This window comes from Nycticebus coucang, chromosome 12 (genome assembly GCF_027406575.1).
Source record: "Nycticebus coucang isolate mNycCou1 chromosome 12, mNycCou1.pri, whole genome shotgun sequence".
Taxonomy (NCBI): domain Eukaryota; kingdom Metazoa; phylum Chordata; class Mammalia; order Primates; family Lorisidae; genus Nycticebus; species Nycticebus coucang.
This window is the reverse complement of record NC_069791.1, coordinates 46,943,812-46,969,841: the sequence shown is the minus strand read 5'-3', so window position 1 is coordinate 46,969,841 and position 26,030 is coordinate 46,943,812. Positions and strand designations below refer to the sequence as shown.

Genomic DNA, 26,030 nt, shown 5'->3' with positions numbered 1-26,030 from the left:
CCTCAGTGTATGTGGCTGAAACACCCTACTCACTGAGCTATGGGCGCTGAGCCAGTACTTCCTTCATTTTTAGTTGACTAATGTTCCATTGTCAGATATATCACATTTTGTTACATATTGATCAGTTGATGGATATTTGAGTAGTTTCTACTTTCTAGTTGTCATGAATAATGGTGCTATGAACATTCATGTAAAAGTTCTTGTATGGACATATGTTTTCATTTCTTTTTAGAATGTGCTAGAAGTGGAATTGCTGGATTATATGGGAACTTTATGTTAAACTTTTTGAGGAACTGCCAAACTTTTCCAAAGCAGCCGTACCATTTGCATTCCTAAGAGGGTTCTAGGCTCTCCTCATCTGCACCAACACTTGTTATTATCTGTCTTTTTGATTATATAACCATCCTCCTGGGTGCAAGGTGTTATATCTTGTGGTTTTGATTCACATTTCCCTAATGACTAATGATATTGAACATTGTAAAATTTGCTTATTAGCCATTTGTGTATCTTCTTTGGAGCAATGTCTGTTCAAATGCCTTGCCCCTTTTTTAAGTTGGGTTGTCTTTTTATTGAGTTTGTAAGAATTTTTTTTTTTTTTTGAGACATAGTCTCAAGGTGTCGCCCTGGGTAAAGTGCTGTGGTGTCATAGCTCACAGCAACCTCCAACTCAGGCCCATGTGATCCTCTTGCCTCAGTTTTTCTATTTTTTAGTAGAGACAGGGGTCTTGCTTTTTCTCAGGCTGGTCTCCAACTGGTGAGCTCAAACAGTCCACCCGCCTTGGCCTCCCAGAGTGCTAGGATTATAGACATGAGCCACTGCGCCTGGCCTGTAAGAATTCTTTCATGATCTACAAATATTTTCTTCCATTCTGTGGGTTATCTTTTTACCTTGATTGTCCTTTTTTTTAATAGAGACAAGATCTTGCTAATTGCCAAGGATGAAGCATAAATGGCTATTTTCAGGCATGGAGCACTGCAGGCTCAAACTCCTGGCCTCAGGCAGTCCTGCAGCTTCAGCCTCCTAAGTAGCTGCAGCTTCAGCTCCTTGATTGTCTTTGAAGCACAAAGTTTTTGATTTTGCTAAAGTCCATTTTTGTTTGTTTGTTTTTCTTTTTAGTCAGATGTGATTGTATTGTCATCTAAGAAACCATTGCCTAATCCAAGGTCACAAAGATTAAATCCTATGTTTTCCTCTAAGTTTCAGCTCTTACATTTAAGCCTTTTTTCAATATTTAGCTAGTTCTCATATATGGCATGAAGTCGGGATCCAACTTAATTCTTTTGCATGTGGATATCTAGCTCAGCACCCTTTGTTAAAAAGACTATTCTTTCTTTAGTGAATTGTTTTGTCATCTTGTTGAAAATCAACTGACTATAAATGTAAGGGATAGGCTCAGTGCCCGTAGGTCAGTGGTTAGGTTGCCAGCCACATGCACCACAGCTGGTGGGTTCGAACCCAGCCCAGGCCTGCTAAACAACAACAACAAAAATAGGCATTGTGGCAGGCACCTGTAGTCCCAGCCAATAGGGAGGCTGAGGCTAGAGGATCATTTGAGCCTAAGAGTTTGAGGTTGCTGTGAGCTGTGACGCTATGGCACTCTATCAAGGCTGACATAGTGAGACTCTGTCTCCAAAAAAAAAAAGTAAGGGTTTAATTCTGGATTTCATTGATCTGTACATCTGTCCTGCCAGTATTACACTGTCTTGATCACTGTAGCTTTCTTACACATTTTAAAATCAGAAAATGTAAGCCCTCCATCTTTGTTTTTTTCAAGATTGTTTTGGCTATTTAGGGTCCCTTGTTATTTCCCTACAACTTTTAGGATTAGCTCACCAATTTCTGCAAAAAGACAGCTTGGATTTTGACAGGAATTTTGTTGAAACTGTAGATCAGTTTGAGGAGTATTGCTTTCTTAGAAATATAAGTCTTTCAGGCTCGGCGCCTGTGGCTTAAGCGGCTAAGGCGCCAGCCACATGCACCTGAACTGGTGGGTTCGAATCCAGCCCGGGCCCCGGGCCCGCCAAACAACAACGGCTGCAACCAAAAAATAGCCGGGTGTTGTGGCAGGCGCCTGTAGTCCCAGCTACTTGGGAGGTGGGGGCAGGAGAATCGCTTGAGCCCAAGAGTTGGAGGTTGCTGTGAGCTGTTTTTAGTGGAGATGGGGGTCTTGCTCTTGCTTAAGCTGGTCTTGAACACCTGAGCTCAAGCTGTCCACTGATGTCAGCTTCCTAGAGTGGTAGGATTGCAGGCATGAGCCACTGTACCCTGCCTTGAAATTGTTTTCTTAATTTAATTTTCAGATCATTCATTGATAGTGCATAGAAACACAACTGATTTTTGTATATTGATCTTGTATCCTACAGCCTTGCTCTACTCATTTATTAGCTGTACTAGTTTTTTTGTGGATTCCTTTGGATTTTCTAATACAAGATCATGCCATCTTTAAATAGAGATGATTTTACTTTTTATTTTTCAATATGAATGCCGTATGTTTCATTTTCTTATTAGTACAAGTTGAATAGAAGTGATAAGAGAAAATAAGATCCTTGTCTTGTTCCTGAGCATTCAGTCTTCCACCATGAAGTATGATGTTTTTCATAGATGCCCTTCATAGTTTGTTTTTGTTGAGTGTTTTGTCATGTAAACTAAACGTGTTGAGTTTTGTTAAGTTCTTCTTCTTTTTTTTTTTTAGCAATTCACAAACAACTTTTACTGCAGAAAAGAAGAAGCTATACAAAGTGAACAATATGTTCCCAGAGAGGAACAGGACAGTCTCCATGCGTGGAGAAAGACTGTTATTTTTTTCTAAGTCTGTAGAAATGAACACACGGTCTTTGTCCTCTTTCTTTCTTTCTGTTGATATGGTATAGTAATTGACTTTTGGAGGTTTAAACCAACTTTTATTCCTGGAATGATAAATCTATCCATTAGTCATGTTGTATGATCCTCTATATGTTGCTAGATCTAGTCTTGTATTATTTTAATGAGGATTTTTGCAATATATTCACAAGAGAAGTTGATCTCTAGTTTTCTCATGGCATCTTTGTTTGGTTTTGGTGTCAACCAAATGTTGGCTTCATAGAATGAGTTAGACTATGTCCTTACCTCTTCCATTTTTTGGATGAGTTTGTGAAGTATTAATGTTAATTTTTTAAAATTTGGTTCACCAGCAGTTACCTGAACTTGGGCTTTTCCTTGTGAGAATTTTTTTTTTTTATTACTAATTCAATTTCCTATAGGTCTATTTAGATTTGTTATTTCTTATATTTTGCTACTTTGTGTCTTTCTAAGAATTTGTCCATTTCATCTAGTTTATCTAGTTGTTTGGTATCCAAGTTTTATTGTATTTTCTTGTAACCCTTTTTATTTTGTAAGGTTGATAATAATGTTCTCTCTGTTGGACCTGATTCTAATATTTTTGAGTTTTCTCTTTCTCTTGGACAGTCTAGCTAGGTTAGTAAATTTTTTTATCTTGGAGAACCAAACTTTGGTTTTGTGATTTTCTGTGTTGTTTCCATTTTCTATTTTATTTATCTCTGCGCCACTATTTATTATTATATCCCATCTCCTTGCCTTGCATTTAATTTGCCCTTCCTTTGCTAGTTTCTTAAGGTAGAAGTTTAGGTTATTGATTTAAAATCTTTCTTCTTTTCAAATACAGGTGTGTATAGTTCCCTCTGAACAATGCTTTAGTTGCATCCCAGAAGCTTTAGTATGCTGTGTTTTCATTTTGATTCATCTCAAAGTATTTTTATAATTTCCCTTATAATCAGTCTTCTTTGACCCATTAGTTATTTTGAAATGTCTTTTGTTTTTTAATCTGTCATATTTATAAATTCTTACTACTACTGTGTATTAAGATAGAATTATATAACACAGTCTCAAGTGCTTACTTTCTTTGGATTGTGACCCTTAGTTTTAGCTTGTCTCAAAAGAGAAAGTTTCTAACAGAGGTAGTTAACAGAAGAGTAGGACCTTTACTCTTGTTTGTTATCAATAGACTTTAACATTTATGATATGTAAAGAAGACAGACTTCTTACTCATAGGCCCTGCTAAAATCTAGCATCTTTAATATCTTACCTTTGTAAGAAGTTTTCTATGGAGGAAAAGAAAAAAAACACTGACTCTAGCAAGTTTCTTTTCTTAATGGTAGGGGACAGGCAGATAAGTCTTCTGAGTGTTTTCCTTAGTATCTACTATCTCCAGCTCACAAACGCATAATAGAACAAAAAAAAAAAAAAAGAGGTAAAATAGATAGTGGGTAAAGAGGTATTCTGCCTTAAAGCCAGATATTTAAATTTTCTTTTTTTTTTGGTTTTTGAATGCATTTATTTTATACATCTTTTCATTTAGGGCTATAAACAAAGTTGTTTTTTTTTTTTTTTCAAAACAGAGTCTCACCATGTCCCCCTTGGTCGTGGTGTCACAGCTCACAGCAAACTCCAACCCTCAGGCTTAAGCTATTCTCCTGCCTCAGCCCCCGAAGTAGCTGGGACTACAGGCGCCCACCACAACACCAGGCTGTTTTTTGGTTATAGTTGTCATTGTTGTTTGGCAGGCCCAGCCTGGGCTCAACCTGTCACCTTCAGTGTACACGGCTGCCATCCTAACTGCTGAGCTACAGGTGCTGAGCCATAAACACAGTTTTATCAACTTATGTTTGTATAAATTTAAGAAACAGAAAATCAACTTAAGTCAATATTAATATAAGTCAACCTAAGTAGTCCCAAGAATGTCCCCCCTTGGACAGGTACTTCAAAAAGTTCAAGGAAAATAGAATTAAAAGATAAAATTGAAAAACATAAATATTACTTCTCAACATAAACTCCATCAAGTTCAAAATCCTTTGTAAGCAGTTATCAGCCATTTAGTGCACACCTAAAGAACTGAAAGTCCTGGCAATTTAACCACATGAGTAGCCTTTAAAGATTAGGAAACAAAGTCAAAAGGAGTCAGATCAAGATTATTAGATTGATGTCTAATCATTTCCCATTGAAACTCTTGCAAAATTGCCAGGAGCACTGTCCTGGTAGATTCTCTGGTGAAGCTTTCGTGGGTGTTTTTCTGCTAAAGTTTTCACTGAGCTTCTCAAAACACTCTCGTTCTTTAACCCCAAGTAGAAACATTCCATTTCAAGCATAAGTAGCTTTCTATTGCTACTACAATTTAAATTGAAAGATGTGGCTCTTGCCTGTAATCCCACCAAAAGCCCCCAGGAAAGTCAATGTGCAAAATGCCTTGAGCATCTCCCCAATACTGCTGCCGTCACCTTTGCTCTTCGTTTATCCTCTTTTGCTTTGGCTGGACCACTTCTACCTTTTTGGTAGCCACTGCTTTGACTGTGCTTTGTGTTTAAAATCGTACTGGTAATGGCACATCCCATCTCCTGTCACAATACTGTGAAGAAATGCTTCAGGATCTTGTTTAAAATTTCCATTAAAAACGCTCTTGTCTGGAACTGATTTGAGCACAAAGGTTTTGGAACCCATTAAGTGAAATGTTTGCTCAATTTTTATCTTTCAGTCGGAACTGTGTAAACTGAACCAATTGAGATGTCTATAGTACTGGCTATTGTTTTCTACTATTAATTATTGGACCTCTTCAATCAGGGCATGAAGAAGTCAATTTTCTTTTCCTACAAACTTATGTCTACCATGGTGGGCTTCATTTTCAACATCATCTCATCCCTTCTTAAAAGAAGCTATCCATTTGGTAACTGATGATTTCTTTGGGGCACTGTCCGCATAAACATTTTGTAAAGCGTCGGTGATTTCACCATTCTTCCACCCAAGATTCACCATAAATTTGATGTTTGTTCTTGCTTCAGTTTTAGAAGATTTCATGATGCTGTGATAGGGGTTCTTTCCAAACTGATGTCTTATCCTTACTGCTTCAAACTAGATCCTTCCTATTCAGCGATATTATTCTAACAAGTTAGTACAAGTTTATTTTTAGTGCAAAAAATTTTGGGTCAGGTGTGATGGCTCATGCTTATAATCTTAACAATCTTGGAGACCAAGGCAGGAGGGTCACTTGACTTTAGGAGTTTGAGACTAGCCTGGGCGACGCTCTTGTTAAAGAAATCTTCACACTCTTGATCAAATAAATCTGACAGATGATATTCTCTAAGACAAAAACTCCTCAATTTTATTCTTCCTTCCCTGCATGGTTCAGGTACCTTCCAAGATCTATGTATCTTTTCCCAATATCGCTAAAAGAATAATTCCTGTAGTCCCAGCTACACAGGAGGCTGAGGCAGGAGAACAGCTTCTCAAGGCCAGGAGTTTGAAGCTGCAGTGAGCTATGATCAGGATGACATGGCAAGAGCCTGTCTCTGATTTCCTTCTTAATTGTCTCACAATGTCAAAATGTGTTTCAGAAAACGGTTCGTTGAATTAGAAGTCGGCATATACTGCTCTCATACATTTCTCTAGAATGAATCTTACTCCTAATGGCTAGCCAGGCCAAGAGCTCCAATGTTACCTCCGCAGCAGAAAGCACATTTTGTCCAGCTCTCCCATCCCTTCCTTCGGATGCCCTTCGCTCTCAGAGCTCGCACCCGGGGCCAGTAGGCCTTCTTCTGGGCTTTTCTCAATTGCAGTTCTGCCTCTTGGCTCCTCACAGCCCCACAAGAAGCCCGATGGAGCCGGATTCAGATATTTAAATTTTCATGTGGTTCTATGTCTACAGAAATTAATTTAGAAAAGGGGAAAAGCTAGATGTTTGGGCTGTTTTCATAGTTTTCTTTGGAGTTGGTATTGGTGCATGAAAATCCATAGAGCCATATTAATGTGGTTCTTCACAGAAGAAATATGAAGAAGAACAGGAGAATAAAGTGGTTATTATTGAGTTTGTGAAAATTTTATGAATTGGTAAGAATGTTTTTAGCTAAGAAATAAGGAATTCATGGGATTGACATTAGTTGTTTTTTTTTGTTTTTTTTTTTTTTGGTTTGTTTGTTTTTTGAGACAGAGCCGTTGCCCTTGGTAGAGCACTGCAGCATCATAGCTCGCAACAACCTCAAACTCTTGGGCTAAAGCGATCCTCTTGTCTCAGCCTCCAGAGTAGCTGAGACTACAGGTGCTTATCACAAAGCCTGCCTGTTTTTAGAGACAAGGTCTTGCTGTTGGCTCAGGCTGGTCTCAAACTCCTTCACTCAGTCTACCCATCTCAGCCTTTGATTTTAGTTTTAGCTTTTGGTTCTTGTTTCCTAATTAACTTCCACTATCTGTTCCTTAATTTCATGACTTATGAAATACATAAAGTTCAATTGTTAAGATAACTGGTGTACTAACCTACATTTGTATAATGTTCTCTTTACTAGTACTCTCATATACATTATTATACTTAAGAATTACAAAAATTCTGTAATATACTTGACTCTCTTGAAAACTTAAAGCATTAGCTGGCACCAAAAGCCAAAAAGTTTAGCTTATTACTGAGTAGAGAAGTGGTGGTTATGTGGTTTTAAATTTAATTTCACAGGAAATGACATAAAATACAGGAATCTTGGATTCATTTACTATGCCTTTCTAATAAAACAAGAAATAAAATACTTCCAATTTAAATATTTTGCTACCATGAAAACTAAACAAAAGGTTCTAGCTTTTGTTTGATATTTTTATGGCTGTGCTAGATTTGTTTCAAAAACTCACTTTTAAGTCCATGAGGTGCACTGGGTTCTCTTGCTAGCTTCTCAAAGGCAGCCAGTCCTGAATTAATTAAAATATGAATATATTGCATTATAGTGTTGTATGATTGGTGACTCATTTTACGACATAAAGAATAGCTGTCATTATCCATTTATTCAACTATAAACATGGGTTTATGCTGTAATATATTGCTTTTTAAAAACTAACAATAGGAGGGTCTTCTGGGGTTCTTTGGGGACAGAGGAATCTGAAATCATGGATCACCCACTTATGCTTTGAGATGTGCTTTAGATTTTTTTTTTTCTTGAAGCTCTGCAACTTCTCTAAAAATTGAATGTTCTGTAGAACAAACCTGTGGCCAATGGTGGCAGAACTATGCTTTGTGGTGTTCTGGGAAAAATCTTTCGACTTGCTAACTATACTATTCAGTACGGCTGTATAGCTAGCTCATTGTGCTTTTGAATACGTTGGTGGTGGTGTTACGTGTTCTGGACCATCAATGGAGCCTACAATTAAAAATTCAGATATTGGGGCGGCTCCTGTGGCTCAAAGAGTAGGGCGCCCGTCCCATGTGCCAGAGGTGGCGGGTTCAAACTCATCCCCGGCCAAAAAAAAAAATTCAGATATTGTCTTTGCAGAAAATCTTAGTCAACATTTCTGTAGTATCCAAAGAGGTGACATTTGATTGCAAAAAGCCCAAGTGATCCAAAATCAAATATTTGTAAAAGAGTAATTGGTTTGAAAGGAGGCAAAATCCTCACTACTAGTTCATCCAATTTCTTTAAAAGCCATAGTTATGTGCCAACAGGTCATGTTTGTTTGAAGGTGACAATCTACAGAATTCTGCAGATTCGAGGTACTATGGACCTGTTCCACATGGACTAATAAGAGGACGGATCTTCTTTAAGATTTGGCCTCTCAGTGATTTTGGATTTCTACATGACAGCCCTAAGGGATACAGATTTTCTGATGATTAGCAAAAATGTATTCTTTTGACTTGATTATTGTCCCCTGTTCAGGTGAATTTATTACTGCCGTTGAAAACATGTACTTACCAATAAACTATTTGCTATTCAAAACAAAAAAACTCTAACAAATACACTGTTTCAATGCAGGCTGATTTCAAAATACTAAAATTATTTAATTGATGAGACATAATAGAAGCATAATTTAACAATTTAGTGACATTTGGATCATCTATTAGATCATCCTGCAGTTGGTACCATCTCAGAGATATATATTGTTATATTGGAATAAAGCCAGAAGGATGGTGTAGAGTAGAAAAACTCTAAAAGAACTGTTTTTTTATTTATTTTATTTTATTGAGATAGAGTCTTACTCTGTCACCCTCACTAGAGTGTCGTGGCGTCACAGCTCACAGCAACCTCTAGCTCTTGGGCTTAGGAGATTCTCCTGCCTCAGTCTCCCGAGTAGCTGGGACTACAGGCGCCTGCCACAACGCCCGGCTATTTTTTTGTTGCAGTTTGGCCAGGGCTGGATTTGAACCCACCATCCTCTGTGTATGGGGCCGGCGCCCCACCCACTGAGCCACAGGCACCGCCAAAAAGAATAGTTTTTGAAAAATTGAAACTATCTTGGGAGCTATACTGAAGCAGCTAGCTTTTAAGGTGATGGTGTAAAAGACAGATTTTTTCCCCCAGAACCTTGACATACTATGTTTTATGTCAGAGCCACCCCATAAAATGCTAAATACAGCTGGTTGTCATGATATGACACAGGATTGGAAAAGGTGGCTGATTTGCATTGGTTTTCTGGTTTTCTTTTTTCTTTTTTTTTGAGACAGGGTCTTGCTCTGTTGCCCTGGCTAGAGGACAGTGACATCATCATAGCCCACTGCAACCTCCAGCTCCTGGGCTCAGGCAATCCCCCCCTGATAAAATAGCTGGGACTGCAGGTGTGCACCACCATGCTCAGCTGATTTCTCTTTTTTTTAATAGAGGCACAGGAGTCTCATTATGCTGCTCAGGCTGGTCTTGAACTCCTGACCACAAGTGATCCTCCCACCTTAGCCTCCTAAAGTGCTAGGATTACAGGTGTGACCCTCTGTAGCTGGTCAGAGTTTGATATCCTTGACCTAACCATTATACTTATCACACTAATGAGCTCATCTTTATAGAGTCGCTGTGATGCTAATAGTGATTTCAAATAAATCAGATTTTTTTATATCCAAATATTGACCCTTTGAGTTTTGCTAGCTTGGAAGTCTTCTTTCTACATTTATTCCAGTGATTTGCCACTGTTTGAGTTTTCCATTTTCTCTTTCAGAATTGCTTTTAAAATCTTAGGAATAGGGCGGCACCTGTGGCTCAAGGAGTAGGGCGCCGGTCCCATATGCCGGAGGTGGCGGGTTCAAACCCAGCCCCGGCCAAAAAAAAATCTTAGGAATATTCTTGTCCATACACTGAAAAGTATAACATTTTTATTCTCTGAGGGTGATTTTCAGAAGGAGCTAGACATCATTCAGAACTTTGTCAGAGAAATACAGTGGATAATCACACATTGTTTGGTAATTTAGAGAATAGTGTTTAGCTCTAAATAATGAGACATATTTTGTTTTGTTTTGTTTTGTTTTGTTTTGTAGAGACATAGAGTCTCACTGTACCGCCCTCGGGTAGAGTGCCATGACGTCACATGGCTCACAGCAACCTCTAACTCTTGGGCTTACGCGATTCTCTTGCCTCAGCCTCCCGAGCAGCTGGGACTACAGGTGCCCGCCACAACGCCCGGCTATTTGGGACATATTTTGTTATGGCTTATGAAAACTGGCTCCAATAGTACTTCCCCAAAAAGCTTTGAACAATGGCTTTATCGGAATTAATGTACTCCCTTTCAAAGTGACTGCTGGCTGGGTGTGGTGGCTCACGCCTGTAATCCTAACACTATGGGAGACTGAGGCAGGTCATTTGCTTGAGCTCAGGAGTTTGAGACCAGTCTGAGCGAGAGTGAGACCCTGTCTTTAAAAAATAGTTAGATGTTGTGGCAGGTGCTTGTAGTCCCAGCTACTTGGGAGGCTGAGTCAAGAGGCTCTTTCTTTTAAGCTTTCTTAGATTATGCTTTCTTAGTTCCATAGGCTTCACTTATTTATTATTTATAAATGTTCTCTTTGCTAACATGAAGCCATAGTCACTTTTCTATACACAGAACTAAGCAAAAAAAAAAAAAAAAAAAAAAAATTACTTCTTCTCTCTCTTGCTAAAGGTGGTTGGAGGCAAAGTAAAGAAGCCAGGTAAGCGTGGTCGGAAACCAGCCAAAATTGACTTGAAGGCAAAACTTGAGAGGAGCCGGCAAAGTGCAAGAGAATGCAGGGCCAGAAAAAAGCTCAGATATCAGTATTTGGAAGAATTGGTATCCAGTCGAGAAAGAGCTATATGTGCCCTCAGAGAGGAACTGGAAATGGTAAGAAAATGTCAGTACATAAATGAAAAAAATCAACCTCAACTTAGCAGTCAAAGAAATAATACATTAAAACATGAAGATACCAGTTTTCAATTATTGAGTTGGCAAAGATTGTAAAGAATGTTAATGTCTTAGCTAGAATATAGGCAAATAGACATTTTCCTACACTGCTGGTGGGAGTGGAATGTACCTGGCTATTTCATTGAGGGTTTATTTATGAGAGAAGAAAATGGAAAATAACCCAGCCATGTGTACAATAGAGGAGGGTTTAACTAAATTATACTGTATTCATATATTGAACTGATTACTTTGTAGTCAGTAGAAATCTCAGTGCACATATATATTTGCTAATGTAGAAAGATATTCACATATTGCTAAGTGGAAAAAGTAACATAACAATATGTAACTATGTTTAGCATACCATTTGTGTTTAACTTGGGTAGTCATTGTAGGTATGTAAAACAGATGAAACAGAATCGAAACCCCATTACTTTGAGCTCAGAGAGGAGGTGACAAGTAGGAATACTAGGTAGGCTACCTTAAGTTTTTAGAAAAGAAGAGAATAAGGTTGGGACGTGAAAAGAGGGACATGAATTGTCCACATATACACTATTCATTAGATTTTTTTTAATATGTGGAATTTGACCTCCGCTATAAATCATTTCTTATTTTCTGCAATATAAGCTAGTGGAGGGCAGAATCTTTGGTCTGCTTTGTTCTTGTATACTCCCAAAGTCTCTAGTAACCTCCCACCGTCCCTAGTATACACTCTGGCAGGTAGATGTTTAATGGTTGTGAAAGAGAGAAAGATTACGCAAATGTATTTATTTGGGGAATACAAATAATACTGTGACAATTGTAAAAAAAAAATAGAAGAATTCTAATTAGTGGCGCATTGTGAGGTATATTTTCAACCAGAGGGGCCGTTTAAATCTGTGCAACACTCCAGTGCATCACAAGAACATTCATCAGCAGTTTTTCCATGCTCTTCTGAAAGATGCACACACATTCTAGGTTATAAAGAGATAATATCATGGAGGGTAGGGTTTCTAGCAGCCACCTTGACCTCTAGTCACAGGAGTTCTTTCTTATGTCCAGTGTTTGTACCAGTGGTTTCTGAGCTCTGATGAATAAAATTTTACTTACATATATTTTACACTTTTCAGTACAAGCAGTGGTGTATGGCAATGGACCAAGGAAAAATCCCTTCTGAAATAAAGGCCCTACTCACTGGAGAAGAGCAGAACAAATCTCAGCAGAACTCAAGTAGGCATCCCAAGGCGGGGAAGACAGATGCTAATAGCAATTCCTGTGAGTACAATTCATAGGAGAATTTATATTTAAGGGAGTCTCTCAAGGTAGGATTCCTGTCCTTAGTATGTCTTCAAATAAAATGTTGATGTCATTCGTAATACACTAATAAGTGAAATGGCATTAGAGTCTAAATATGGAAATGCATTTTAAGTGGAGTCTATAAAGAGCAATAGATGACAGAGTAGCACTAATCTAGTTTTTATTAATAGTTCTGCCTTTTGTTTGCATTTTGATTCATAATTTACAAAGTACTTTCATATTTATCCTAAATATTTCCTCCAATAATTGTGTTAAGTAAGTATACTTATTATTTTATAAATGAGGAAATAGTAGAGAGGCCGTTAAGGTGCCCAGAGTCACACAACTGTCATGGTGGAACTTATCTTCACCTAGTCTAGGCTCTCCCTAGCCCATACTAGAATTTTTTTAAGTTGAGGTGAAATTCACATAACATTAAATTAAATATTTTGAAGTAAAAGTTCAGAGGCATTTAGTACATTCACAATGTTGTATAATCACCATCTCTATCTAGTTACAAAACATTTAATCACCCCAAAAGAAAATCTTGAATCCATTAGTTCTTCTACCCCTCACCCCCAGTCCCTGGCAACCACAAATCTGCTTCATCTCTAGGATTTACCTACTCTGGATAGTCCATATCAACAGAATGTTATACAGGATGTAACTTTTTATGTCTGGCTTCTTTTACTTAGCATAATGTTTTTAAGGTTCATCCGCATTATAGCTTGTATTAGTACTATGTTCCTTTTTATAGCCAAATAATATTTCTGTGTATATGTATACCAAGATATTTATCCATTCATCCATTGATGGACATTTGTTTCTACCTTTTGGCAATTCTTTTTTTGTTTGTTTGTTTTTAGACAGAGTCTCACTTTATCCCTTGGTAGAGTGCCATTACATCACAGCTCACAGCAACCTCCAACTCCTGGGTTTAGGTGATTCTCTTGCCTCAGCCTCCTGAGTAGCTGGGACTACGCGTGCCTGCCATAACACCCGGCTATTTTTTTGTTGCAGTTTGGCCAGGGCTGGGTTTGAACCCACCACCATTGGTATATGGGTCCGGCGCCCTGCTCACTGAGCCACAGGCGCCACCCTTTTCACTTTGGTGCCCTCGGTAGAGTGCCATGGCATCACAGCTCTTGGCAACCTCCAGTTCTTGGGCTTAGGTGATTCTCTTGCCTCAGCCTCTAGAGTAGCTGGGACAACAGGTGCCCGTCACCACACCCAGCTCCTTTTGGCAATTCTGAACAATGTTGTTATAAACGTGTATATATGATATTTGTTTGCGTACCTAATTTAAAATTTTTTTGGATATGTATTTAGGAGTCACATTACCAGGTCATATGGTAATTCTATGATTAATTTTTGAGGAACTGCCAAACTGTTTGCCACAGTGGTTTATATTTCTATCACCAATGTCTTACTGTTAACGATTGCTCCACATTTCACCAACACTTATTTTCCATTTTTTAAAGTTGTAGCCATTCTGGTGGGTGTGAAGTGTTATTTCACTGTGGTTTTGATTTGCATTGCTCTAATAACTAATAATGTTGGACATCTTCCCATGTGCTTTTTGGCCATTTGTATGTCTTCTTTGGAGAAATGTCTAAGTTCATGCCCATGTTTTAATTAGGTGGTTTTTCATTTTCTTATTGAGTTGTAAGAGCTCTTTCTTTATTCTAGATACTGGAACATTATCAGATACATGATTTTCAGGTATTTTATCCCATTCTAGACTGTCTTTTCACTTTCTTGATAGTGTCCTTTAATGCCCAGAAGTTATTAATTTTGAGAAAGTCCAGTTTCTCTGTCTTTTTTTATTCACACTTACCAGTGTTATATCTAAGACTGCATTGGCAAACACAAGGTCAGGAAGGTTTATCTTCTGTTTTCTTCTAAGCATTTTATGATTTTAGTTCTTTTATTTGGGTTGTTGACCCATTTTTGAATTAATTTCTCTATATGGCATGAGGTAGGGGGTCCATGTGTTGCATGTGGGTATCCAGTTTTTCCAGCACCACTTTTTGAAGAAACTGGAAAGATTTTAGAATGATGATGTCATGTGTTTATTTCTTCATTGTGACTATTCTGGGAGCACTTGAAATAGTTATAAGGAAATGTTATAAATTGTCTTTTAAAATTTTTTTTATAAAATTGAAGAAATTGGCTTTTCTTTTTTTTTTTTTTTGAGACAGAGCCTCAAGTTGTCCCCCTTGGCAGAGTGCTGTGGCGTCACAGCTCACAGCAACCTCCCAACTCCTGGGTTTAAGCAATTCTCTTGCCTCAGCCTCCCAAGTAGGTGGAACTACAGTTGCCCGCCCCAACGCGTGGCTATTTTTTGGTTGTAGTTGTCACTGTTGTTTGGCAGGCCTGGGCTGGATTTGAATCCGCCAGCTCTGGTGGTATGTGGCTTGGTGCCTTAGCTGCTTAAGCTACAGGCGCCGAGCTGAAAAAATTTGCTTTTTGATAACTTTTCCTAGATGAGATAACATTTACCTTAATCTAAATTAATGAGAAAAACCAAGTCAGCTCTTTTTTCTTTCAGACTATATCTTTAAAAAGTAGCCTTTCTATAGATGGTGAATTGAAAAAAAAAATAGCATGCATTTAAAAACATAACCAAAGTTCATTGACTTTAAAAACATTTTTACAGGCCAGGTGTGGTGGCTCATGCCTGTGTAGTGCTAGCATTCTGGAAGGCTAAGACAGGAAGATCACTTGAAGTGAGGAGTTTGAAACCAGCCTCAGCAAGAGCATGACCCCATCTCCACCAAAAATAGAAAAAAATAGCTAGATGTGGTAGTATGGACCTATGGTCCCAGCTACTTGAGAGGCTGAAGCAGGAGGATCACTTGAGCCCAGGAATTTTAGTTTGCAATGAGTTGTGATAACACCACTGCAGTTTACCTTGTGTGATGGAGCGGTCTGAAAACAAACAACAACAAAACCAAAACCATTCTTACACTGGCAACTTTATTTTTCAGGGTGAAGATCATATGAAATGATGAGTCAGTGATTGAATCCAATTTTCTGATTCCCATGGAGGATGGATGGGCAAGAGTGTACTTCTTGACTCCATTTACTACCTACTGCTCAGTAGTCATCTCTGTAAATCTCCAGTTTCTACCAGAATGTTTGAACATAGGTCTCAAAGGATCTTGCTTTAACTTTCAACACTTAGAAAATTTATAAACGTTCAGAGTTGTTTTGGTTGGTATTGCCACCTGTGATATTTAACACATTGTGATGCTTGAAAACACGGATAGAGAAAAATGGGTAAAGATTATATTTTTGCACCTTATCTCCACATTGCTTTATCAGTTAATTTATATTCTTTCCATGTAAGTCATGTAATTATATGTGTAAATGTGTTTAGGTGTCACTTCCTTTCCTGTTTTTGATTGCCCTTCAAAGAGAAACCAAATGAGCTGATTACTGACTGTTAAGTTCTCAGCCTTTACGGACCTAATCTTATATCTATGTATTTACTTGAGCAATGTTTATTTTCCGCATGAACCATGATTTCTCCTGTGAGCCATTCCAGCATAAGCTGTGAATATGTTTTAATGAATATATACATTTCTATTTTTATAATCCTTAAAGATACGCCTGCTTTAAGTAGTACACATGTTAACGAAATCTATCAGGAAAACCCTTAAGACAGCCTATGTTTAAAACTTTGTTGCTGTCTTCTCAAACTATATTTATAAAAGTTTGCTAGGGCCAAATCCATACTTGGAGAATAATTTGTCAGATTTTATTTTTAATTAAGAAGTAATCTGTCAGGCATTTCAGCAGCACACATTAGTTTGACAACCTAGAATTTGTACAAGTGTATGTGCGTGTTTTCTATTGTATGTATCCATATGTACGTGGGGAAGACAGAGTGAATGTTCACACACATTTTCCTGTGTACTCAAGTAAATTGGAGAATTTTTCTTAAGAAAACAGGATGTGAGTTCCTGTCCTGAAATCTGAAACAAAACAAGGGATAAATTGCTAGTAGATCTAATAGTTGTAGCCATAACCAGAAAAATTAGTTGCTTCCCTGACATGAATTCTTTACGAATGTGTCTGAGCCAGGTGGTCACACATCTGGCTTAGCTCTGGCTAGGCCTCCACTATGGAGTAAAGCACTGAAGCTGGAGTTGTGCACTGCACCACAGCTAGGGGCCTGGCCAGACATGCAGAAGGGCAGAGTAGCTCTTTCTGGCTCCCATCACAGCTACATTTGGGCAGAGTAGCTCTTTCTGGCTCCCATCGCAGCTACATTTGGGCAGAGTAGCTCTTTCTGGCTCCCATCGCAGCTACATTTACTTTCTTCTTGACCACCAAATGGATTGATGGTTGAGGAATCAAGGTCATAATATGATACACTCTGATAGACTGAGGAAGCTTTTGATTTCCCAGGTGAGACACTTCATCACTCTCTTCTCTTTCCCATGGTAAAAACAGGAATTGTGTTTTTTGTTGCAGCTAAATTATAATTTTTCTGCACTCTAATGAAGCAAATATTTGGGTTCCAAACAAAATATGTTTTGTTATAAACTGGCAGGGTAAGAGAAGGCACCATAATCTAGAGAGTTTTGAGGTAGAACATGAGATGGACCATATACTTGAAGATTACAAGGTACTTTTCCCTGTTCTCTTGGGTTGTGTATTTGAATAAAGTGCCTCCCCTTAGCCTGGGTTCCTAAAGACCTTCTGTGTAGGTTGCAATCTCTAATTTACGGCAGTCTAGTTGTGTGTGACTACTGATAAACCACTAGCCCAGCTTATTGGGTCTCTCTGTGTTTTGGAATATTGGGGGTTTAAGAGTGTTTAATGTCTTTTTAGGATCATAAATGTAGGTAGACTAAGGGTTGTTGATCTTCAGGCCTACAGAATTTAAGTGTTCTAAATACAGTGTTCAGGTTGTAATGAGGTATGTTTTTGCCATGTGGTCTACTCAATTGTATGTTTTTATTTTGCAAAACAACCCAAGATTTACTTTATGTTGCTTTGTTTAGTACCTTTTGAATTCCCAGAAGAGTTGTTTTCAAAGTAAACATTCCAAAATGAATGTGGCTCTTCAATGGAATGTCTCTATTGTGCTGAAAGTATTTCTTCTCTGGTTCTAACTCTAAATTACAGGGTCATTTGAGCTTGCTCCCCTGATCCTCTAGTATCATTACATGAGCAGTGACTTTGTCCTCAAGTAGAGGATGTGTCATTTTTGGTGAAGGTGAATTATTCATTTGAGTTTATTCCTAAACCTGTCTATGTGGTATTTTGGAGTAGATCAAGCCAAGGGAAAGTTCCCTGGTTTTAAAAAGGAATGTTTTGATTGCTTTGGGTATTTGTGCTGGCTGCACACATTGGCCACTTCCAAGCATGTTAATAAATGTTCACTGACTAAAACAGCTGGAGCATTTCCTTCCTTCCCTGTTCCAGTTACGGAGCAGGGTAGTGAAATGCTGCAACCCACCCCACCCACCTGTGTTGAAAAGAAGGCTCAAAGAAACAGTTTCTCCTTGCTGTCTGAGTAAACAGAGTAATGTTTTCTTTTTCTTTTTTTCCCCAAAGAAAGGTAAAGGGGAAAATATATATGTATTTAGACAAGTCATAGTCTTGTCATTATTTTAGCATCAACTTGCTATATGTTAGAGCAACTGAATAGAATATGAAGTAAGTTTGACCAGGTTAACTTTTAGTATATAGTTGAAATTTAACAAAAATTTTTTTTCTATTTTGTCTAAAATCTATTATATCTAAATCTTGCCACAACAAATTCATATCACTGTTTCCAGCTAATTGAAAGTAGTTATCAGCATCACTATTTAGCATTTTATTTTATCAACCTTGAATTATGGTACCTTTGATTTGGCTAATTACAAAAAGTACAGGTTTAAACTGGATTTCCCTTTAGTTAAATTAAAAGCAAAGAAGATTTGAAAACATAAATACTATATATTTCACAAGAAATCAGTTGCTTATTACCAATTACATATTTAGTTTTGAAAAGGAAGAGGATTACTATTAAATCACATGGTATTTTGGGAGCATTGAAGGAATTTTTCTTTCTCTGAAGAACATTGTACAATGATATTTTTATGGAAAAGAAAATAAAATATCTTCAGAGATATCTCCACTTGTCTGTTTCACAATACTATTAAAATATGTGTGTATAAGCAAAAAGTTATAAAAAGAGTGTGGAACTGGTCTTGGGTCACCATGAATTATTTAATCTCGGTCTGCTTCCTCATCTAGAGAAAAAGAGAAGAGGATAACTTTCACAGAGTAATTAGTAGGCTAAATAGAAGCGATAAAAAACTGTAAATAGTAAAGAACTGTTCATGTTATGCCTGTGTCTGGCCATTAGGATTTCAGTAACTAAGGATAAATACTTTCATTTAATGGGCTGAAATCTAAATATGCACTGTTATAGATACCACGTCTCCCAAGTCTTTTTAGCTGTATTATATCTATCCTTGGAATGGTACAATTGGAGGCTCTTTTTAGCAATATTGGCCTTCATTAATTAGGCTGATTTTAACACATTGACTGCCACACTGGAAAAAAATTGTCTTCTTTGGAGTCACAGTGTTTTATTATGTCAGGATAGGTCGAAACTAGGGTAAGTTAAATGCAGCTTAGTTAATGTGCTAAGAACAGCTAGTGTTCCAGCTGGCAATATTATCTTTTAATTGCATAGGGCAGGCTTTCAGGCTTCTAGGTAACTTGGTTCTCTTTGTCTTGTCTTTTTTTTTCACCGTTCAAGGTTTATTGGGTAGTTCAGTTGGTATGACATTTGGGTAGTTGGTTGCACTGTTTACATGTAGATCTTTCTTTTTACATTATACGGCAAGGTACACTACTGATAAATACAGTACACAAAATAAGATCCTTTAGAACAGTTATGCACAGGACATGCAATGTTGGAATTTATACATTAGCTCCCCAGATGTGACTGATTGGGAAAAGGCTGGACCAGGCATGTTGGGTGAAGGAACCAGAAGTAATATAACACCAGTTAGCACACATCGGGTTCAAAGGGCAACTGCAGCGTGTGCCGCATTGGCAGTGATGCCTCAGCCGTGGCGCAACTGTTTGTCTTACACTAATCCATTCAGGACTACACAGGGTGAGTAAGGTTCATCCAGTATCAGTTTACAACTGTAGGGTTTTACAAACCATTCTCATTTTTAACTGTAGGACAATGATGTTCTTCCTGGACCATCTTAATATAACTATTTTAATCACAGATCAGATAAAAACGACAACATGCACAACCTCCAACTAAACTCCGGTTGTAGCCTAGACAGTAAAATGCTATGACAGTAGAAGACTTTAAAATTACAGCTCTTTTTGGATCCCCCAAAGTGTATCTGCACTCTTTTTCAAACGGGCCTCTTCCTCAGGAGTTAGAGTCACCTTCACAAGGTCTGAAATTCCATTCTGTCCCAGGATGCAAGGAACACTAAGGAATGCATTGTCTTTTATTCCATAGAGACCCTTGATCATAGTGGAAACTGGATGCACACGCCTGAGATTCTTCATCATGCTTTCTGCCAAATCTGCCACAGAGAGTCTATTGGCCCAGGAGGTGTAGCCTTTTAGTTTGATCACTTCATAAGCACTCTTAACCACCTGCTTGTGAATCTCTTTCCACTGCTCCTTATCTGTATCAGTGCCTAAATCTAGGTGTAGATTCTTTAGGGAGACACCAGCAACATTTACTCCACTCCACATAGGCACAAAAGAGACTCCATGTTCCCCAAGGACCCATCGTGACAGCTTAATGGGTGAACTCCCAGCCTCTCCCCCGTCAGATAACGGAACCGGGCTGAATCTAGATTACAACCAGTTCCAATGACACGTTTTTTGGGAAAGCCATTTATCTTCCAAGCCACATAGGTCAAGATATCCACTGGATTTGAAACAACAAGCAACTTGCAGTTTGGGCTGTATTTTACAACATTGAGAATGATGAACTTAAAGATGTTAACATTTCGCTGGACCAAATTAAGACGGCTTCTCCTTCCTGCTGACGTGCCTCCGCTATGATAATAACCAGCTTGGAGTTTGCAGTCATGTTATAGTCTTTCCTATAGATGATCTTTGGTGTTCTAAGGAAAAGGCTGCCATGTTGGAGATCCATCATGTCTCCCTTCAATTTGTCTTCAATGATATCAACAAGAGCAAGCTCATCTGCCAAGTCCTTCATTAAGATACTGATGGCGCAGGCCATGCCAACAGCACCAACCCCAATAACTGTAATCTTATTCTGGGGGGTCTGTTCTTCCTTTAGAACATTGAGAATCAGCTCTTTTTGGATCCTTGACAGTTGATCCTTGAAACTGTCAAGAATCCTTGACAGTTGCCATTTTGGACTTGGAACCAAAAGGGATCGGGAATGTAAGTTGGGCGGGCGTTGGGGGTACACGAGACAATCTCAGGACTCGGCGGCAGTGACTCCAGCTCCTTTTTTTTTTTTTTTTGAGACAGAGTCTCAATTTGTTGCTCTAGGTAGAGTGCTGTGGTGTCCTAGCTCACAACAACCTCAAACTTTTGGGCTCAGGCAATTCTCTTGCTTCAGCCTCCTGACTGGGACTACAGGCAACCGCCACAACAGCTGGCTACTTTTAGATACGGGGGGGTCTTGCTCTTGTTCAGGCTGGTCTTGAACCTGTAAGCTCAAGCTGCCCACCCGCCTCAGCCTCCCAGAGTGCTAGGAGTAGAGGCGTGAGCACCGCGCCCGGCCTTTGGTTCTCTTTTCCCCTGTTCCATCCATTTCACTTAACAGGGTAGTTATGACTTAGAGCCAGCACTGCCATGTAAGGTTCTGCCAATTGTGCACTGTCCAAAGGCATCCAGTTAAGGAGCAGAATGGCCTTAAAATCTAGTTCACATTCCCCTGAACAAGCTGTGAGTGGAGAAAGGGGGCGCCTGCCCTGAGCTTACCAAGGGGTATGTATATGCAGCACATGTCTGCCCAGAAGAGATATTTTTTTCCCAATTTGCTCAAGGGTGGGGTGCATTTTTGAAATGGTGCAAAACAGTGGTATGTTGCAGCTGGCTCTTGCTGGCTTCCCAGAGGACAGCCAGTCTCTTTCTAACTCCATGTTTAGTGACATCAGATAGGTAGCTTTTTTTCACTTTTGTTTTAAGACAAAGTCTCATTCTATTGCCCTGGGTAGAGTGCTATAGCACAGCTCACAGCAACCTCAAACTCCTGGGTTTAAGTGATCCTCTTCCCTCAGCTTCCGGATTAGCAGGCACGATAGGCACCTGCCACCACACCCGACTAGTTGTTTTATTTTTAGTAGAGACAGGTTCTCGCTCTTATTGGGGCTGGTCTCAAACTCCTGAGCTCAAGGGATCCTCCCACCTCAGCCTCCCAGAGTGTTAGGATTACCAGCTCAAGCCACTGCACCTGGCAAGGTTGGTAGCTTTTAATAATTAGTAATGGTGGGACTATTTACAGAAATAAGTTAATGCTACAAATTGTGGGTCGCCCCACCCCACCCCTCATTTTCTCATACACCACTGAAAAAGGCCCAGTATAGGCTGGCATAGCCATGCCCAGGGCAGGCACATTTGAGACCCCCAAAGTATATGATTTTAAAGGACACAGGGGACTGGAGGAACTCATGATTATAAGACTGTAGACAGCTTGGAAATGTCTACATCAGATTCAGATTGGTTCACAGATGGTGATTGTGACTCAGGCACTGTTATGAGTTAATGACTCACATTTCTCTGTGGAGAAATACCTAGTCAGACTGTAGAAATGACTTAGGTGAATCTGCTAAAGTCTTAAAACAAGCCCTGGGGGTCAAGAAGTAGACAACTAATTGACCTATTGTGTTGCGACTGTGCCCCAAGCACTCCTGGACGGGATGGGATGAGGTGCTCTGGGGTACAAGCCATTTTCACCCTGCAGGACGATAAACATTTGGGCAGGGACATTATCCAACAGAACCCAATCCAATCTTAAGGAGCCTCAGCAGCCCCTTCCTGAAAAGGAAAGCTGTGCCTGGCAAGCAATTTCTAAACCCCACACAGAATCAAGTTGGCAAGGTGGACACTACAGCTCCTGTGCCTGGGCTACATAGGCTCAAATAGCCCCCAACCAAATAGGCAAGAGGCTATCCCAAGCCCACACTGAGTTCTGGATCTTACCACTTCAACAGAACAAAGACTGTGCCACCTTTCACATCACAGGAAAAGAAGGTACACAATTTATGGCAACAAATAGGTAAATAAGGACCCCTAAACCTACCGCTTCTCAGGCCAGGACAGGCCTCAGCTGCTGCATAGGAAAACAAGAGCATTAAAAAAGGAAGGAGGGACCTAGGTGATGCCTCACACTTGTAATCCCAGCACTCTGGGAGGCCCATGCAGGAGGGTAGCTTGAGTCCCAAGAGTTTGAGGTTGCAGTAAACTGATGGTGCTACTGCACTCTAGCTGGGGATGACAGAGAAAGACCCTGTCACCAATAAAAAGAGGAGGGGGAAGGGAAAGAGAGGGAAGCCAAACAAAGGGTGAAAGCTGACAATGCCTCCTCCTCCCTTGTTGAGGTGGCCTCACCTTTTCACCACTCCAGACCAAAAGGAAAAGCCTATATGCCTGTGAACCTTTTCAACAAGGCAGAAGAAGAACTCTTATCAAGCAATAGCCAAGAAAGTATCTTTAAAGCTGAATTACAGTAGCATCACTCTTCCGGGAGTGGTGGGGAGGAGGGTACCTTGAGTATGAATCAGAGGAACACAAACCCCTGTGAGAAACACACTGCAATTTAGGAGATGACGAGTCATTTAGATGATGGAGGGGCACCAAGTTTAACATATTTGAAGTAAAAATAGGGGCAAAGTATTCCAAATGCAAAGGACTCACCATGGGGTTCCTTTAAATTATTACTCTTCAGTGAAATTAATGTTTTCCTGATCATTAAGCACATCATTATATACCTGGGGATGAGATAAAAAACAGATGAAATGTGCTCTCCGTTTGTTATCAGGTAAAGTGAAAATAGAGTGATCTCTACAAGTAAAATATGTGCCAATAGGCCCGGCATGGTGGGGCATGCCTCTAATCCTGGCACTGTGGGAGGCCGAGGTGGATGGATTACTTGAGTTCATGAGTTTGAGACCAGCCTGAGCAAAAGTGAGATTCCTGTCTCTACTGAAAATAGAAAAACTGAGGCAAGAGGATTGCTTGAGCCCAAGAGTTGGAGATTGCTGTGAGCTATGATGTCACAGGACTCTACCCAGGGCGACAGCTTGAGACTCTGTCTCAAAAAATTAAAAAAAAAAGAAAATGTGCCAATGACATTTTGAGTAAGCATAGCTTTTTAGGAACTTTTTTTTTTTAGGAACATTTTTTGAGTAAAAAGTAACCAGTTGTATACTGGTATTTAATATATGTTTAATAACTGACTCTTGAAATCTTGATTTGTAGTGTTTGCCAATTTCTGGGGGTGGAAATATTCCCATAATGGTTAATTTCAAGCTGTTGTCAAGGCCAGGTGCAGTGGCTCATGCCTGTAATCCTAGTGCTCTGGGAATCCAAGGTGGGTGTATTGCCTGAGCTCATGAGTTCGAGACCAGCCTGAGCCGGAGCGAGACCTCCTCTCTAAAAATAACTGGGCATTGTGGCACCTGTAGTCTCAGGTACTTGGGAGGCTGATGCAAGAGAATCACTTAAGCCCAAGAGTTTGATGTTGCTGTGAGCTGTGATGCCACAGCACTGTACCCAAGGTGACAAAATGAGACTGTCTCAGAAAAAAAAAAAGCAAAAACAAAAAACTATTGTCAACCAGCTCCCCAAATTTTTGAAAATTTAGGATTGGCTCTTTGAATCAACTCACACCACTGAATAACCTATATGGTAGGAGGATGGGATATCAGGAAGCTTTCAGCTGCAAGTAAACAATATTCAACTAAAATCAACATAAACAATAAAGACTTGAGTTATTTCACATAGGGATTATGAAGACTACTGTGGTCCAACAATGTTATTAATGGCCCAAACCTTTCCTCTCCTCTACCATCCTCAGCAGATTGGCTTTCACCCTCAGCTTATCCTCTCATGGTTATAAGATGGCTGCCCACAGCTCCAGACATCACTTTCTCATAAACATGGTTTAGAAGAAAGAGTAGTTTTTCCTTGCATACTTCATTTTATGAGGGAGAAAAACCTTTTCCAGAAGCCCCTTCAACAAAATTACCTTTATATCTCACAGTCCAGGACTCTCAACTACATGTACATCACCACACCAATCACCGGTAAGAGGGAATGGAATCACCATGATTGGCTCAGACTACACAGAGTTTATCTCCTAAGACTCTGGAGGAACCCACTTTCCTTGCCTTCACTGCTACCCTACACCTAGACAAAACCAGTGTTCTGTTAGCAAGGAAGTGGGGGTGGCTGTTAGGAAGTCAACCAACAATGTCTACCACAACAAATGAATGTAGTTAACCATCTCAGGCTGCGGTCTCCAACCCCAGGCTGCAGACCCTACAGGTTCCTGGCCTGTTAGGAATTGGGCCACACAGTAGGAAGTAGGCAGTGGACGGACAAGTGAGCAAAGCTTCAAGCTTCATCTGCATTTATAGCTACTCCCCATCTCTTGGGTCACTGCCAAAGCTCTCCCTGTTGTCCCATTCCCCAACCTTCCATGGAAAAATGATCTTCTGTGAGTCCAGTCCCTGGTGCCAAAAAGGTTAGGGACTGCTGGTCTAAGGAATAAACCAGAGATCATCAGTAAACAAATGACTGGGCTCTGGAACAACCCTAAATTCCAATCAAAGTGACCTTGGTGGGATCTCAAGAAAGCAAACGTAATGTGATTTAGTTTATTAAGCATAAACCAATTGCTCCCTCTAGTCATATATAACTAGATGGAGGATGATCAAAGCATAAAAATAGAAGTCGAAAGTGTCAGAAGGTGGTAGAGTTTATTGAGCATTCTTCAGAAAGAGAGTATGAATATGGTGTCCCAAAGTCTTGTTGTCACAGGTAAATGTAAATATCAGGATGTTTTGTTAGGTCCTGTCATGGCAGGTATGAAATATAGCTCAAAATACTGTACTTAATGTGAAATTTACTAGGTGTAGAATATAAAATGTCTTAACACAATAACTAAGAAAATGCCGTGAAGGCTCTGTTAACCAGTTTGATGAAAACATTTCAAATTGTATATAAAAACAGCACATTGTACCCCATGATTGCATTAATGATTTAATAAAAAAAATCACAGCTATGATTTAATAAAAAAAAAAATACTGTACTTAAATACTATCAAGGCTGATTCTATAGTTCATATGGAAACATTAACTTGCAAGAGCCAACTTTTGTAAAAGAAAAAACTTTACCAGATATGAAACTACTAATTAAAGGAGTTAGGTACTAGAGTATGTATAGTGAAACAATGAAACAAAGTCCATAAATTGTTGTAAATACTCCTAGCAATTTAATATATGATTATGGCTGCATTACAAATCAATGGAGAAAAGATACATTACTTATAAAAACTGGTGTTGGGGCGGTGCCTGTGGCTCAAAGGAGTAGGGCACCAGCCCCATATGCCGGAGGTGGCGGGTTCAAACCCAGCCCCGGCAAAAAAAACAAAAAA

The 26,030-nt window shown here is 39.3% G+C and overlaps 1 protein-coding gene and 2 pseudogenes across 1 annotated transcript in view; 2 read left to right on the top strand and 1 right to left on the bottom strand.

Moving 5' to 3' along the window:
- CREBL2 (cAMP responsive element binding protein like 2) overlaps positions 1–16,364 on the top strand; it is a 32,000-nt gene extending 15,636 nt beyond the window's left edge. Inside the window, exons 2-4 of the mRNA XM_053554834.1 lie at positions 10,874–11,071; positions 12,238–12,382; positions 15,394–16,364. Coding sequence (XP_053410809.1) covers positions 10,874–11,071; positions 12,238–12,382; positions 15,394–15,398 — 348 coding nt within the window. The 3' untranslated portion in view covers positions 15,399–16,364. The remainder of the gene's footprint in view (positions 1–10,873; positions 11,072–12,237; positions 12,383–15,393) is intronic.
- LOC128561068 (mitochondrial inner membrane protease subunit 1-like) lies at positions 8,000–8,730 on the top strand (annotated as a pseudogene).
- A 2,751-nt stretch (positions 16,365–19,115) lies between the features above and the next one.
- Positions 19,116–23,753, bottom strand: LOC128561067 (L-lactate dehydrogenase A chain-like; annotated as a pseudogene).
- Positions 23,754–26,030: the final 2,277 nt, after the last annotated feature.